We start from the raw sequence: 16,601 nt of genomic DNA, 5'->3' as shown, positions 1-16,601 counted from the left end.
TGTTGGAAGTAAAAGATTGAATTAATAAAATGAAGAACGCAGTGAAATGCATTTTCAATAGATTCCAACAAGCAGAAGAGAGACTACCAGGGATGGGGTGGGGGGGGTGAGGCTGATGAAACATTGCCTTCTGAGACTAAAGAGAAAGATAAGTGTGCACGGTGAGAACACGCAAGAACTCTGGGATGTGATCAAGAGAGCAGAAGCACATTAGATAAAGATTTTCTTTAATAAAATTGTAACAGAAAATTTCCCAAAGCTAAAGAGAGAAATAGAGATTCAAACACAGCATTTAGATGCTGAAATAAACATGATTTGAAAAAAAACTTGCCACAAATTTGCCTCCAAATATACAATATCTTAGAATAAACATAACCAAGGAATTGAAAGACCTCTACAATGAAAATATTAAAACATTAAATACAAAAATTAAAGATATCAGAAAGTGGAGAGACTTCTCTTGTTTATGGAGTAGAAGAATCAATATTGCAAAAATGTCTATGCTATACCACCAATATCAATCTATTCAATGAAACCCACATTAAAACTCTAATGGCATTGTTTACAGATGGAGGGTAAAAGACAATCATAAAATGTATTTAGAAGGAAAAAGGGCAACAGCTAAAAGAAATTTAAGTAGAAAGAGTAATGCTGGAAGTGTTACAACACCCAATCTCAAATATACTAAAGAGCCATGGTAAGTACAAAAACAAAAATCACAGTACTGGCATAAAATGGGTCTTTCAATCAGTGAAACTGAATAAAGGACACAAAAATCAACTCATACAGCGATAGCCACATGCACCCTAGTTATGTTCCTATTGCTATGCTAAAACACGAGGACGAAAAGCAGCCTGGAGAAAAAAGGATTTATTTCATCTTGCAACTTATAAATCATGCAGGGAAGCCCGAGTGGAGACTCAGGCAGGAACCTGAAGGCAGGAACTGAACTTAACACTGTGAAGGAACGCTGTTTACTGGCCCACTCCACTTGCTTGTTTTCTATAGCCCAGAGTCAACCGTTAGGAGGTGAAGAGTGTGCATCACCCATAGTGGGATGGACCCTTATACATCAATGATCAATCCAGAAAATACCCCACAAGTGTGTTTACAGGCACATCTAATGAAATCATTTTCTCAACTGAGGGGTCCTCTTCTGGCACGACTCAAGTTTGTCTCAAGTTGACAAAAAGTTAACATATATTACATGGATTAGAGAAAAGATAATCTTTTTACCAAACTGTGCTAAGAGAATGGAGAATGAAACTAAACCCATATTTCAATTTGCCCTAAAATAGATCAAACACCTTAATTAATGTAAGACCTGAAACTTTGAAATTGCTGTAGGAAAAATACTTTAAAAATCAGTAGAGGCAAGGATTTCCTGAATAGAACTCCAGTAACACAAACAATAATCCCAAGAATTGACAAATGAAATTAAGAATCTTCTATATAGCAAAGTAAAAAAAGTCACCAGAATCAAAAGACAATATACAGAGTGGCAATGAATAGTTACCAAGTATACATCAGACAGTTTGTACCTAGCATACAAATCACCTACTCAACAATGGCATAATGAAGTAAACAGGCAGTTCCTGATAGAGGAAATGCAAATGGCCAGTAAATATTTTTAAAAGAGGTCAATGTCCTTAGCCATTGGGGAAATACAAATTAGAACTTCTTTAAGGTTTGTCTTATCTCAGTAGAATGACTATCATCCTGAAAAGTAATGCTACCAAAGACATGGGCAACAGGAGCCCTTATAACTGCTGGTAGAAATGTGTACCTGTGTATGCCTACTATGAAAATCCCAATGAAGGGCCCTCAAAAAACTGCCAGTGTGAACCAGCTGTACTGCTCAGGGATATACTAGGTCAGCATGCCACAATGATCCTTGCACATCCACATTTGTAGCTGTCTGTTCACAACAGCCAGAAGACAAAATCAGCCTAGATGTCAACCAAGAGATAAACGGTTAAAGAAAAAGAAATTATGGTAAATATATACAATAGGATTTTCTTTAGCCATGAAGAAAAATGCAATTAGGACATTTTTCAAGAAAATGGATATAACTAGAATTCATTGTGTTAGATGAAATAAACGATATTCAGAAATAACATATTTTCTCACACATGCAGAACCTAAATGTACAATTATGTGCATGTGAATGTGTGTTTGAGTGCATGCATTTGTGTGTTTATAGGTCAGAAAAATAGAAATAGGATCCTAAAAGGAGAAGGAAAAATATGTGAGAAAATCAGAAGGGAGACAAACTGGGAAAGAAAGGGCATCACCTGGGTGGAGAGGGAGCCCTGCAGGGTGCGGTTAAGGAGGGGAATGAGTGAGAATAAACTGTAATGACACAAATGTATAAAGATTCCATCAGAGTACCAGTTACTTTGTATACTAGCCACCAAAATACTATAAAATTAAAGAAACAAATATTTTACACATAAAGCCCTAACATTATTTATAAGAAAGCTAGCAAAAAATGTACTCAACACTTGTTTAAGAAAATTAAACCTGAGTATTACAGTATTAAATACTAATATTATCTCACTTTACTCGGTGGTTATAAAAAATGGAAACATGAACAAAAATAGTGAAATGTATATCCAATTACAGAGGTTATTTTTCCAAATTTAAAACTTAGTTTTAAAAAAACTTTGTTAAATTCTGCTGTACTTAGATTTGCTATTTTCTACTGAAGTAAAAACAAGAATGTGAGTCTGTTATAGTAAGGAAGAAAAATGATTGCTGAAAATAGAACTAAGACAGGAAAATATTTGTATTCTTTGCACAGATAAAGTTTTTTTCTTTTTTTTAATTTTTTTAATTAATAATTTATTCTTGTTATATCTCAATGGGTATCCGATCCCTTGTAACCTCCAATTCTTCCCTCCCTCCCATTTCCCCCTTACTCTCCTCCCCTATGACTGTGCCTAAGGGGGAATTCCTCCCCCTGTATATGCTCATAGGGTATCAAGTCTCTTCTTGGCAACCTGCTATCCTTCCTCTGAGTACCACCAGGTCTCCCCCTCCAGGGGACATGGTCAAATATGAGGCACCAGAGTACATGTGAAAGTCAGACCCCACTCTCCACTCAACTGTGGAGATAAAGTTTTAATGGAACATCTATATTAGCCTGAACAGGGTAAGAGGAGGAAAAGAAATGGAGGATAGAATTTGGTCTGCAATTACTATGTATGAACTGTATGCTTACCATTTTACTAAAATTGATTCAAATATGCAGCATTTAGGAGTATCCTGCACTCTTGAACCCATTTTCAAAGTAAAATAGGATTATCAAGAGTCTTCATATAAACACTAATAATACTATGTAGTAATAAATACTACATAGACATTGGTATAAATTTTTGATCATAACCATAAGTAAATCATAACTTACTTTAAGCTGTGTTGCCTACCAATGAAAGATACAGGAAAGTGCTAAAGATGTAATTAGTGCTATGGTTTCCTGAATACAAATATACCTTGAAACTGCTCATGAATGATGAGACTTTGATATTCAAACAGGAAATTTTAAGTGTAAAAGCATGCCTGAGAGGTTCTTCAGTCTCTACCTTTTAAAAAAGAAAAGGGTTTTCCAGACAGGGCTTCTGGGTAAAAACCTTGGCTGACCTGGAGCTCATTCTGTAGACCAGGCTGGCCTTGAACTCACAGAGATCTGGCTGCCTCTGCCTCCCAAGTGCTGGGATTAAGGGTGTATGCCACCACTACCTGGCACTCAGTCTCTGCTTCTAAATGAGTTTAAAAAGCTGTCCTGTGGAAATTGTTGTAAACATTATGAAAGGTAAGAGCAGCAAAAATAATGAATGTTAGACTATTACATTTCAACTTAAACCACTTACATATCTATTTTATCAGGAGGAAAGACATTTACATTGTGAACTTACTTTCCCATTAGAAATTTAAAATCATATCTACTTACCAATCCAACACAGTTGCTTAAAGCCACTTTAGTTGTACTACGTTGGTCTTGCAAGTATCCTGTGTAGTGACAATTATCTAAAAAATCATGTTTCCATTGGGGTCCATCTTTCCCCCAGTATTCCACTGTAAAATGTTTGGACACAAAATTTGTATTCAGAGTCAAGTTTAGGTGAAAGTGCTTGCCATAGGCTGAAAGTTTAAAGAATAATTTAGACACCGCCTGCTGTGGATCAATAAGGTCCATACTTCGTCTTCTCCTTGAGTGTTTATCATTTTTCACAGTAAAGCTGAGAAAAGCTCCATTTTGATCAACTCTTATTGGAATAGTTAGCTGGTAGTGTTCAAGATAAGTCAGGAATTCCTCTTTGTAATGGCAAGGCAGAGAATCCAGAACAGCACATGGAAGAGAAGAAATTTTAACAGAACAAAGAAGTAGCAATATAAACAATGGTGTCCATTAAAACTATACACCATCATATGTGAGCTGTGCATGAAAATGTTATAGTGAACAAAATGAAAGAGTAAAGGCATAAAATAAAGAGATTAAGTTTCAACTGTTTCATTCCTCAAAACAGTATTATTTTTTTTAATATTGTGAAGGACTAGTCTTCTTTCTTAAATTTAATTTTTAATCTATGGATTTTTAAAGTTCTTCTACATGCATGAAAATGAAACAAAAAGTACATATATACTAAAAAATGTTTAGCTCAGCTAAAGTAACTTTTGTAAGATATCCAAAAATGTTCATGGAGAATCTCAAAAGCTCTGAAGAAACTATCTTCAAAGAACAAAATCATCACAAGGAATGTGAAAGGCTATGGCTACTTGAGAAACCAATCTGACTCTTCATTAAAATGTTAAACATGAAGTTACCACACAATTTAGCAATACTTCTATTCCCAGGTTCATATACAAAAGAAATAAAACACATTTCTATGTAAAAATCTATATATGAATGTTCATATCAGCACTGTTCATTATGGTCCAAGAAAGAAATAATTCAACTCCTCCCCAACTCACGAACAACCAAACAGAAAAGCAGCACTGAGGTATGGTGCTACCTCTCATGGATGACCTCTCATGGAAACCACCTTCTTTTGTTGTTTGTTTTGTTTGTTTTTTGTTTTGTTTTGTTTTGTTTTGTTTTGTTTTTTGAGACAGGGTTTCTTTGTGTAGCCCAGGCTGTCCTGAAACTTGCTCTATATACATTAGGCTGGCCTTGAACTTCCACCTTCCTCTGCCTGTAACTCATTTATTTTTCTTTCTTTCTTTCTTTTTTATTCTTTTCTTTTTTGGTTTTTGTTTTGTTTTGTTTTGTTTTGTTTTTAGACAGTTTCTCTATGTAGCCTTGGCTGTCCTGGACCAGACTGGCCAGTGTCTGGGCCCCTGCACTCATTTTGTAATCAAGGTTCATTTTCCAACATGGACATTATTACCCTAAGTAGAAGAAGCCAATCACCAAAAGACTGAATATTACATAGTTCTACTTCTGTAAAATAGCAGAGGCAAATCTCTGTAGAAATTGCCTAGGACTAGGGAACTTAGGAGCGACTCTCAATGGGTACAGGTTTTTTGTTTTTGTTTTTATTTTAAGAAAGGATTAAAATGCACGGAAGTTGATTATGATAACAGTGTACAGTTCTAAGTGCCATTGAAATGGCTACTGTAATGGATGTATTATTTGTATACTATATCTCAATAAAATGTTAAAAAACCAATAGAGTAACAAGAAATTAGAGAATAGTTGAACATTTTTTCTTTTTATTTGTTATCTTTTATTTTATTTGCATAAGCATTTTATCTGCATATATGTATATTACCATGTATACACCCAGTTTCCATGGAGACCAGAGAGAACAGAAACCACTGGAACTGGAGTTTCAGACACATGAGAGCCACCACATAGGCGCCTGTAGCTGAGCATGCCTCATCTGCGGAGCGGTCAGTTGTCTCACCCTCTGAGCCTTCTCTCCATCTCCACGGTGTTCTTCCTTGTATTAGTATCTCCCCTTCTTAGCTATAGCTTTATTCAGTTAGGCTTAGCACTGATGTTAGATATCAGCCCAGTGCTTCACTGACCGCACATGGAGTTTATCCATTAACATAAAATTCAATGAAACTATAATCAGTGAAAATAACTTAAAATGTGGTGATTCACTCTTCATGAATAAGAGTCAACTAGACGGTTTTGTTGAGCTATCAGAGGTCCACTCTTCACACACATACTTCCTAGCATGTATCAGTCTGTAACACCTTCATCAACACCACAAATTATTCGTTCCAGGGTATTCGCGACAGAAAAAAATCAAAAGGTATAGCTTTTAATAATTATATAAGGAATGGATGGGTCCATGAAACATAATATGACATTTCCTCCTGGGGCTTTCTTTGTTGAGGTCATTTCTATGGTATAAAGTTCAACTATATGAGTTAAAATTATAAGGATGAGATTCTTTATGTCTGGAAAAGTATTTTGTTGTTATTTTGTGTTTTAAATAAAGGGTTCATATTTAAAAGCCTGTATCAAAATTAATCTGGGGTCTTCCTCTTCTGCATTATAAGCACTTGGATTCTGTCAGGAAATGACCATGGCTCAATACCCGAGCAATGAATGAGTCTATTAAAATGTATAACATAGGAAAAGCAGAAGCTTAGAGCATATCATCTTCTAAGAAAGACCAGTCAACTATAACATCCACTGAAGAACTATCTTAGAGCAACAAGTTAAACTTCCTCTTAGTACTTTTCTTTCTGTTCCATCCAACTAAATATTCCCAAGAAACTATTTACCAAACAAAATATTCAAAGTTTGTATTTTGTGATCATTTCTATCAAATTTCAAAATCAGAAATCCTACCTTGAGAACTATATGAAAGTCTGTGGTCACTATAAAATTCCGATGAAGCCATGATGAGGCTCAAAATCCACGTCAACGTTTTCCACGAAATTTCCATAATTTGGAAAACTGAAATTTTTTGGAGGGCTACCTGTGAGCTAGAGAGTCAACAGCATAGCAATATGGAAGCATAACAATTTCAATTCCTTAAGCCTTCTTGCAAATGAGTTGTTAGGCACTCCACTGTCTAACAGGTGCTTTTCTCCAGCATCCTGCACTTTCTTCTACATCTGGACTCATTTTCTCAATCCAAAAATGAAGAGAATAACGATGAGAAAGTTCTTCATAAGCAAAGCTCAGAGTGATGTGTCACTTAGGTATGGCCATTTTTTAACCTAGAGGGAAAAATGTAAGTCAACTGAAAAGTATCATAAATGGACATATTTACTACAAATTAACAAATGCTTGCCAAAGGACATAAATTCAAAATAACTTAACAAAGTTAAACACATAATCAGAAACCTAAATGGCTAGCGGGATAATTCCACAACTATTAAATAATCAAAGCAAGACCTTTGGACCTAGAGGTTATAGAGTGCTTGTTGAGCATGCACAATATCTTAGAAATCAAGAGGAAAACAAAGAAAAGGAGGAGGATGAAGGCATGGGAAGGAATCTGAAGAAGAGACTAATAATTCTTTTAAAACATAACAAAACTCTGAGATAACAGAGAATAGGTATGGTGTGCCAACCTCCACTGAAAAAGATCGGAGCAGAGAAGCTGCATGCCCCAAGTCCATCATGTCTGCTGGACAAACAACACATGGCCCGATTCCTCAGCAAAGCATTTGAAGCCCGTTAATATTCAAGGCTGCTGTGCTGCTTTATGGGGCACCTGTGCTTTGTTCTGACAGCACAGCTCGGTAAGTACACACTGAGATTTATCAACTGTCTATTAACACTTAGCTAATGTCACAATCTAAACTTCTAAGAAAATTAACCTAATTAAGGGTATAAGTCTTATGTGACCAGTTAGGCAACTCAAGTAAGGCAATTTCGACTCTGTGTAATGTACTTGAAAAGAAAAGACTTGTTTTTTTTACAACTTCATCCCAAATACTACAACAGTTTTCATGTTCTATCTCACATATCTTACTTTCAGCTAATAATCATATCACTTAGAATTCATGAACTCAAAATATTTACATACAAGACCACTTGATTTTCCAACAGTTAGCATATCAGTAGAAAAAAATAACAAGAGAATTAAAAACTAGCTGACTAACAGCAAAACAGTGACCAGAAAGGACAAAAAGTTCAAGTAAAATTTTAGAACCCTGAAGTAATAGAGTTTGGGATACAGGCAACACTATACCCATGCAGCTTAACAGTCCTACTGTGTACACAACTGTACCACAGCTCAATGTCTGAGTTTTATAATACTACATCTGACTTTGGAAACAAATTCGAATCACTTCTGTAAGATATATTAGCACAAATAAGAGTTTAAAAAGTATGTAAAAGATACTAGAAAATTTTATCCTAAAGTCTTAACATTCATAATAGGCACATAATAAACATTTGCCATATTTGTTGGTTTAAAAATAAATGCATAAATAATCAATAGTGAATAAAATATAATCAGGAATACACAAGGGTACCTAGAAAATTAAAGTCTGTACAATATTTCCTTCTCTTTGGAGCTAAAAGTATCTGTTAGTACTACCTAAAATGCCTCACATTCATCTCTACAAGTAAACAAACTGACCTTTGAAAAGTTAGCTTACTAATCAACAGTATTTTTCTCACTATGTTCAAAAGAAAACTATAAAAATAAAGCCAGTTTGGTAGGGCATGCCTTTCACCCCAGCACTTGGAAGGCAGAGGTAGGCAGATCACTGAGAGTTTGAGGCCAAGGCTACACAGAGAAACCATGTCTTGGGTAAAAAACAAAAAACAACAACAACAACAAAAACTATAAAAATATCAGAATACAAATAAGGTTAAAACACAATCCTTGATCTTGATGTGGCAATTCATAATCCAAATAAAAGAAAAATTGAAATCAGACAGGTAAATCCCCAAGTGCTGTTTTAAAAATGTGTTACAGGTGATCAGATGAAGGAATTATCTCTCAATCAGTGTAGGTGGATAAAGGAAAGCTAGTGCAAAACAGCATCAGATGTAGAACTTGGAAATGAGTGGAATTTCACAAGTCACACTGTTGGATTCAAGCATTACTGATAGAAGAATTAATTCCAAAGGGCCTAGGTGGCAAGCGGGCAGAGACATCCAGAATAGGCACTAACATTACTAAACATAGAAAGAGTAAACTTGGCTCCTGTGCAGGAACCTACCTAGTAATATATAGAAAAGTAGTTTTAAGGTCAGGCCAAAAATAAAATATTTAAAATACAGATTACTTCCTTTAATCTTCACTCACAAAACAATAGCAGCCCTGCAGTAAAGCAGATTCTACCAGATTCAATATCCTGCCCCTTAACAGCCACACTCTTCTGACCCCCTCGGTCCTTGAATAATTTCATTCTAATCAAGAAAAGATTTCAATATTGAGAGGATGGCACTTCCCTGATTCAACTACGAAAGATCCCGGCTTATAGCTTGGTACCAGACTTTGTTTCCTTGCCTTAGATGAAGCAACGTTAATACTTAGATGCTCACAAAAAGGAAATCAGAACAACCTCTACATAATACTGGCAAGAAACTGGGGGCCCCCATCCAATAGCATGCAAGCAACTGAAGCCTACCCTAGAATACCTGAGCTTAGAAGTCCATTCTTCCCTAGTGAGGCTTCCAGCAGAGAACTCAGTTTTTGCCAACACTTTGATTATAGCCTCTTCAGAAGGACTTAGTCAATCATAGCTGGACTCACAGAAACTGGCCTAGAGAATGTATGCTTAATTATTTACTCTGTGATAATGTTATACAGCATTGACAGCTAATACAGCCATGAATTAACACATGAGGAAGTTGGCGGTCACAGAGATCATGTAGCTAGAAAGCAAGCGAGTCCATATCCATACACATGGCCATCTGGCTCAAAAAATCTAAGTTTTGTATATTATATTACACATATAGCTTAAGGTACTCTTTTAAATATTCTCTACAGCCATGTTGTATATGTTCACAAATAGAATCTGTTACTATGAACAGGTTTTTGTTGGGTTTTTTTGTTTGTTTGTTTGTTTGGTTGGTTGGTTGGTTGGTTTGGTTTGGTTTGGTTCAGTTTTTTCGAGGCAAGGTTTCTCTGTGTATCTTGGATACTCTTTGCAGACCAGGCTGGCCTCAAACTCACAGAAATCCACCTGCTTCAGCCTCCTGAATGCTGGAATTAAAGGCATGCGCCTGCGCCACCACCACCACTGCCGCCACCACCACCACCACCACCACCACCACCACCCGGCTAATTTTAATCTTCTTTTAAGGAGGAATTTATAATTAGCACATTTGGGTTCATTTTAAAGAAGTTATGATGAATTTGTGTTAAATCATCCAACTTTCCTTTTTTTTTTTTTTTTTTTCTTGGACACTGAAATTAATGGCTTGATTTAGAAAACATTTACTCCCTCCCCTTGAGAAATGCTCTTCAGTTTTGTAATCTGAGTTCCTACCCTTCCTAACACTATCCTGTAAACATCTAAATTAAATAAGATAGAGACATTAATAGGAAAAGGAAGAAAACTAAAGTGACTTATCCAGTAATAAGGGCTTTGGTACATGATAGAAAGAACTGGAGTCCCAGAATTAAGCAAACTGGAGTTACGGTCTTGTTCATCCTAGACACCGTATCTGGTATGTGGGCACTAAGTAAATTAGAGGTTTTTCTCCTTTCTTCTTCATTATCTTTTAAACCTCCAACGGTCAGAGAACAAACAACACTATGTATTAATACTCAGTTGGCTAGAGCTCAGATAAAACATAGTACAAGTGAAATGTGTTAGCCTACTTTCTGACACCTGCTGGGAAAGCTAATCGAGATGCCACAATCAAGTATGTGGAGAAAAACTAGTTTCCAAAGTTCAATTAACACTAAAATGCTAAGTAATTATCCTGAAATCACAACACATTAACCCTTTGAAGCTGTATAAGAACAGCAATATAATTATGTTGTGGGAAAAACAAAGTCTTGATAACCTGGTTGGGCGTCAAATTACAAACCCTCCTTGGATCTGTTTTTCCAACGATAAAGTTGAGACACTAATGTCTACCTCACAAAGACTTTCTGAGAGAACAATTACATTATACCTGATAGCATGTCTTCAAGCATACGTCAAGAATGGCTAAGTAAAAGCTATCCCTCCCCTCTCACAGCATTAACTTTTTCAAAGCTTTTCCTTCAAAACTAGTTTCATATTCCTCCTTCCCTGAGAAACGTGGAATAGCAGGATGTTGTAGATCCAATATGGAAACTGCCTCCTCTTTTACAGCAGAATGAAGAACATAGGCTATGATAATCATACTTATAACTTTTAATTTTGAACATACAAGCAAAATGTTTCATTCACTTTGACTTTTGTATATGATGTTTATTTGTACTATAAATACATCAACTAGCAAAGTTAAAGAGTAATATATCTGCTCCCATGGGTGAGAGTTACACTAGTTACGGAGACAAAATAAGACTGGACAACTTGCCCTACGATGGCTCCCTCAGCAGTCTACCCTGGTTGAAGCCTCTTGCTTGATTTTTCCTTATGGTCTGACTTCCCACTCAAGTGATGTAGAAGCAACTAAAGTAATAATTTCCTCTTATTAGCTGTTATTCTGAAGCTAGAAAACATAGTAAGCACATTTCCCAATGTTTTTCATCCATCTTAATTCTGGTTATTTATTTTTAAATCTGATTTGGTCTCTATGAAAAAAACAACAATATCCAGAACCGTTCAGGTTTTATTAAAATTCATGCATGAAAAACTTTTCATTTCTCTTTCCATTTTTTCCTCTCAGCAAATATTTGTTAACTACTGTATGGTAAAGATACAATTAGATTCTAATTATGAAGGATTTTGATTATTTATAAACTTTGTAAGATTAGTGACATTATTTTAAAACTTTGTAAGATTTGTGGCCAAAGAAAAGTATAATTAAAAACATAATTTACTCAAAACTTGTCTGTTGAGAAAAGTAAAAATACAAAACAAAACTTACAAAATAAAGCACTAAATTATATAATTCCCTGGAAGCTAAAGGTAAACACAAGCAAGTTACCTGCATTGTAACATTTTTCATTTAAAAAAAAAATATTTTTTTCTTTGTTGGTATTAGTGTAAAATATTAATGACCAGCTTTTTGTAAAACTAACACAAATTATCTGCATCTTTTTTTCTCTCCCTTTTCACAAAATACAAATATGCTATTAACTTTCCTTAATATGGTAACTCAATTCATCTGTCACTAAGATTGCAAACAGCAAGATTTGGCAGGCAGACCCACCCTAAGCCTCTAGTAGCTACTTTTGGTTGCTAAGGAAATGAAGAGGAAGTTGTAAGAACAGACAGGAATAGAGATTAATTTTGCAGGTTTTAGATCAAACATAAAATTAGTTACAATATGTAAGTCTTGATGACTGGAAGATTTTCCTCTGAAGAATCACACACACACACACAAAAAAAAATTAATACTACACAGAATAATCTTCTGCCATCTGTGATAACTGAATGATTCACTGATTTGTTTGAAATCAACATATTCTTTAATACAGCACTCTTCAAAGAAAAACACTAATCTCACATTTAAGCACCAAATTAATATAAACAAGACTGCACTACCACTTTGCTGAAAACAATTATCTCAAAATTAATTTTCTTAGATGCCTTCAAGTGCACCAGTTTTACATTGCCCTTCTATCCGTGCCATGAATTTTAAGGGATGCAAATTCACCACTAAATGTTCCAGTCTAATCAATATAAGGTCAAGAAGGGGAGGGGGGCACCCGGAGAAAAATAGTTTAAAAATATCTGAACATATAAGAGTAAATTGAAAGTTATCTGTAGTGTAGTTTTTAAAAGTTCTCAGCCCTGGTTTAGCTTCCCTTTTCTCCCCCTGCTCTGCACACCCTCACACCACTGCCCCCACCCCCTCCCGTCCTACTTCATCCAGACAGAGGGCAACAGTCTGAGCGGCCCTGGTTGAGTTGATCCTAAAGTTAACATTCAGCAGCCCATTTCCAGACAGCAGCGCTAAATCTATTTGGATAAAACGCGTGTGACCCAGACAGTTGGCATTTGGCCCAAACGCGTTGCACCAGCAGCTCAAATAAAAACAAGAGTAAGAAACTTACTCTCCTGTTCCCTCTCAGAGTGCTTTCTTATTCTGGCTTGCTCTCTTTGCCCCTAGCGTAAGTGGAAAACTGATCAAAGACAGAAATTAGAGCACATATTATCAGAAAGATTTTCCAATACTTCCTTCAGCACTCTTGTTCTCTCTCCCAATCACTAAACTTTAGTCTCGTATGCCATATACACAGACATGCTCTGATAAACAAGACTCCAGAGGGTCATGAGTCTAGCATAGCCCAAGTGGGCAAAAGTAAATCAAAACCACACGCTTTCATCTCTTTGATTAGCCTATTAAGAGCTTAACATATCTGAAAGCATCGGTGCTACAGCCAGCACACTACTGCTGCCCAGAGAGCATAGGCATAAAATATGCACTTGTCTGAATACTAAAGACACTGACATGAAACGGATTTGCAGAAGGCAATTGCATAAATCTGGAAATCGATTAAAACCACACATCATCATTACTTTCTTCACCACTATCTGGTGATTAGTTAAAAGTCTACGATGATCATAATCAAGTCCACCTCACACAACATGTAAATTTATACAATGAGTGCATATTTTCACATGATAAAATACCTGTAAGCCCCAGAATTCTACATCCACGAGTAGTCCTGAGTTTAAAAGATTTCTGACTGTAATATGAGTTCAGTCAAATTCACTCCTTGCCATAAAGCACAGACACACACACACACACACACACACACACACACACAGAGAGAGAGAGAGAGAGAGAGAGAGAGAGAGAGAGAGAGAGAGAGCTGAGTTATTCGGAAGACAAGCAAAGTACAAGTTGTTTGTTTTTTTTTAAAGGTTTCATTGAATATTGTGAAGTCTTCCTTACCGTTTTCATCTTCAAATTCTGATAAAAAATAAAATTCAAACAATAGAGATTGCACTGGACGACTCACGTACTCCCTTCTCTTTCTCTCTCTTTTTTCTTTTTGCCCCCCACCCCCCCTTGCAAAGCCACACCAGCCAGTTATTCTGCAGCCAGAATAAAACCCTATAGTCTCGCTAACCGGAGCTTTAGAGAACGGACTTTCCGATTTGGCAGTTAAAAAAAAAAAGAAGAAGAAGAAGAAGAAGAAGAAAAAGAAAAGGAAAAAAAAATCCCTTCAATACATCCAAGGCTATCAACCTGAGATGTGCTTTGTAAACCCCCCCACTCCCTCCCTCCCCCCGCCCACCCCCCCAAAAGAAAAGGAAAGAAAAAAAAGAAAGAAAAGAAGAGGGGAAAGGCTTATTGGAGGTGGAAGTGGTGCCCTCTCTTCCTGGACAGCTTAGTGCCTTTGCTATGCAAATAACATGTGCCGAGCATCAAAAGGTATCAGGAGAGAGAAGACAAGAGGAGCAGGAAGGGCAGGAAAAGTTTTGTTGAAGTAGCCCTCGAGCTCACTGCCGGCCCCCAGCCAACTTCAATTGCAGCAGAAGAAAATTTTGGCAGCTTTCCTCAGAGGCAGAACAAACTGACGTCAGTCTGCAGATGTGCCTGGGCTGCGTCGGGTGCGCATGTGTCCTGGGTCGTCACGTGGAGGGGGAGGGGAGGTAGAGGTACGTTCAGGGTATCCAGCCACCAGCCATTCAGAAGGGTTTAGACAATGTCAACTTTTCCACCCAGTGAATGAGAGAACCCCTGGTCCTCTAACCTCTCTCCCCTAACCCACTCTGCCTCTTTCCTCTTCCTCCAACCTCTCTCAGAATCTTGTCTGGTTTGTTATTACTGTTTCTTGGAAAAACGAAAGGCGGGCGTGGGGGGGGGGGGGGGGGTGTGGCGAGAATGAGGTTGGGTGACTTTGGATAGACTAAAGTCACTGTTAGAATTCTTGGTACCATCCTCTGTTTTCTTTGCTTTGTTTTGTTTTAATCTGTGCAATCAATGGCTTAGAAGTTGCTCCTAAAACGTGTCATGTAAGGAGTCAGATCAGTGGAGCAGGCAGATTTCAAGATTCAAGATTTGAAGGCAACATGTGTACAAAACGCCTGTGTGCTGAATACATACTTCAACAAGTGAAGTTACCACCAAAATAATAAAAAGTAAACGAAATTGAGACCTGCACATTTTCCATGTGATTATCGACTTCAGGTTATGTGGAACTATAAAAAGAAAAGGGGGTGGGGAGTGTTGCATTATTTCCAGATGAGAAGCTAGACGGTGTTTTAAACTGCAACCGAGAAAGCCACAAGTGAGATGTATTTTTTTTTTTTTAAGCAGTACATTGAATGAAACTTCAATGACTGCTCAAAAGAAAAGAAAACCTAAATCAGCTTCCTAAAAAGGACTGGGGGTGGAGGGGACCGACACAAGGACACAGGAGCCCTGCTGAGGTCTCAAGATAAACAAACAAAACCTTAGAAAGGGTTCTTCTAGCTTTCCAGTCCCACCTCCCCCTCCACACCAGCTGCCAGTTCAGCCTTTAAGGATAAAATACACCACGGTGTAGCACTTTCACTTTCATTTGCTAGGAGAAAGCCTCTGCCGTTAAACTGCAGGGAAAAAATGTGCCCACTGCGCTTTCCACGTCCTAAGTAAGCAAATAATGTCTGGCACAAGTATCGGAAACAGGAAAAAATTCGAAAGTAGCTCAGGAACAAATGTTGCCTTTCAGCGGTGTAATCTGCTGCATCATTTATCTGTCTGTGCTCTGGAGTTGTGGAGTGGGGAGTTGTTTAAGGGTTGCCAAGGTTGGGGGAGGGGAAATTGAGCCTTGAAATTCCAGTCTTTAATTAACACCAAGTCAATTTCCTATGGTCAGAACCAGAAAGCGAAATTGGACCGGAGGGACGAGACTAAGGAGGAGGCAGTTTCCTAAATGCCACCTCTGAAATTTCCAGCTTCTGCTAGCGTTGTTATCCATTCGATTTTTTCCCCCCTTCCTACGCCGGAGGTGGTAGGTGTAATTGTTCTGGAAAACCCTGAGTAGTTGGCTTAAAGAAGGCATAGGTGGGAACATGAGAGGACACATACAGTTGTTTCAATGCTTCCTCAAGGGTTGGAAGGCAATAGCGTTTGTCCAGTTCAGAGCTCTCATTTTGACCTTAATCTGACGAAATAGGTTCTGTGGTTGTACTGACAGTTTTAAATAAAGACGATTCATTGAGCTGTGTGTGTGTAAAACACACTGAGGTTGCTAGCCCTCGTTGCAATACTAGTCAACATCAAAAATAAACATGGCTTAGAGCTAGCTGCCTTTGCATAAAATCATCCATTAAATATACATGAGTCTCAATTTTCCTTAATGTTACAAACTAGGGGTTAACACAGATACGGACAGCACAGAAAAGTAAAGTCCAGGCAGCACCTCCAAACACCTGAAGAGCTGTTACTGCCAGCGAAGCTGCTCTAGGAAGTAGCTGTACCACAGCAGCTTTTTCAGAGAGAAGTGGACTTTGGCTAATTACTTATTCAAAGAGTGCCATCCTGCGACTAAACGGGGTAATGAAATTTTTTTCTAATTTTCTTTGCCTCTTCCAAATGTTCAAACTAAGATTACAATGAATAGGAGGGG

At 37.2% G+C, this 16,601-nt stretch overlaps 1 protein-coding gene across 1 annotated transcript in view; it reads right to left on the bottom strand.

Annotated features, from left to right (window-relative positions):
- Adamts6 (ADAM metallopeptidase with thrombospondin type 1 motif 6) overlaps positions 1-14,023 on the bottom strand; it is a 255,251-nt gene extending 241,228 nt beyond the window's left edge. Inside the window, exons 1-3 of the mRNA XM_051172597.1 lie at positions 13,672-14,023; positions 6,812-7,185; positions 3,953-4,317 (exon numbers count right to left, since the gene is read on the bottom strand). Coding sequence (XP_051028554.1) covers positions 3,953-4,317; positions 6,812-6,908 — 462 coding nt within the window. The 5' untranslated portion in view covers positions 6,909-7,185; positions 13,672-14,023. The remainder of the gene's footprint in view (positions 1-3,952; positions 4,318-6,811; positions 7,186-13,671) is intronic.
- Positions 14,024-16,601: the final 2,578 nt, after the last annotated feature.

The sequence above is a fragment of the Acomys russatus genome, chromosome 30 (assembly GCF_903995435.1).
Source record: "Acomys russatus chromosome 30, mAcoRus1.1, whole genome shotgun sequence".
Classification (NCBI taxonomy): domain Eukaryota; kingdom Metazoa; phylum Chordata; class Mammalia; order Rodentia; family Muridae; genus Acomys; species Acomys russatus.
The sequence above is the reverse complement of the archived record's forward strand: the minus strand, read 5'-3'. Positions and strand labels throughout refer to the sequence as shown.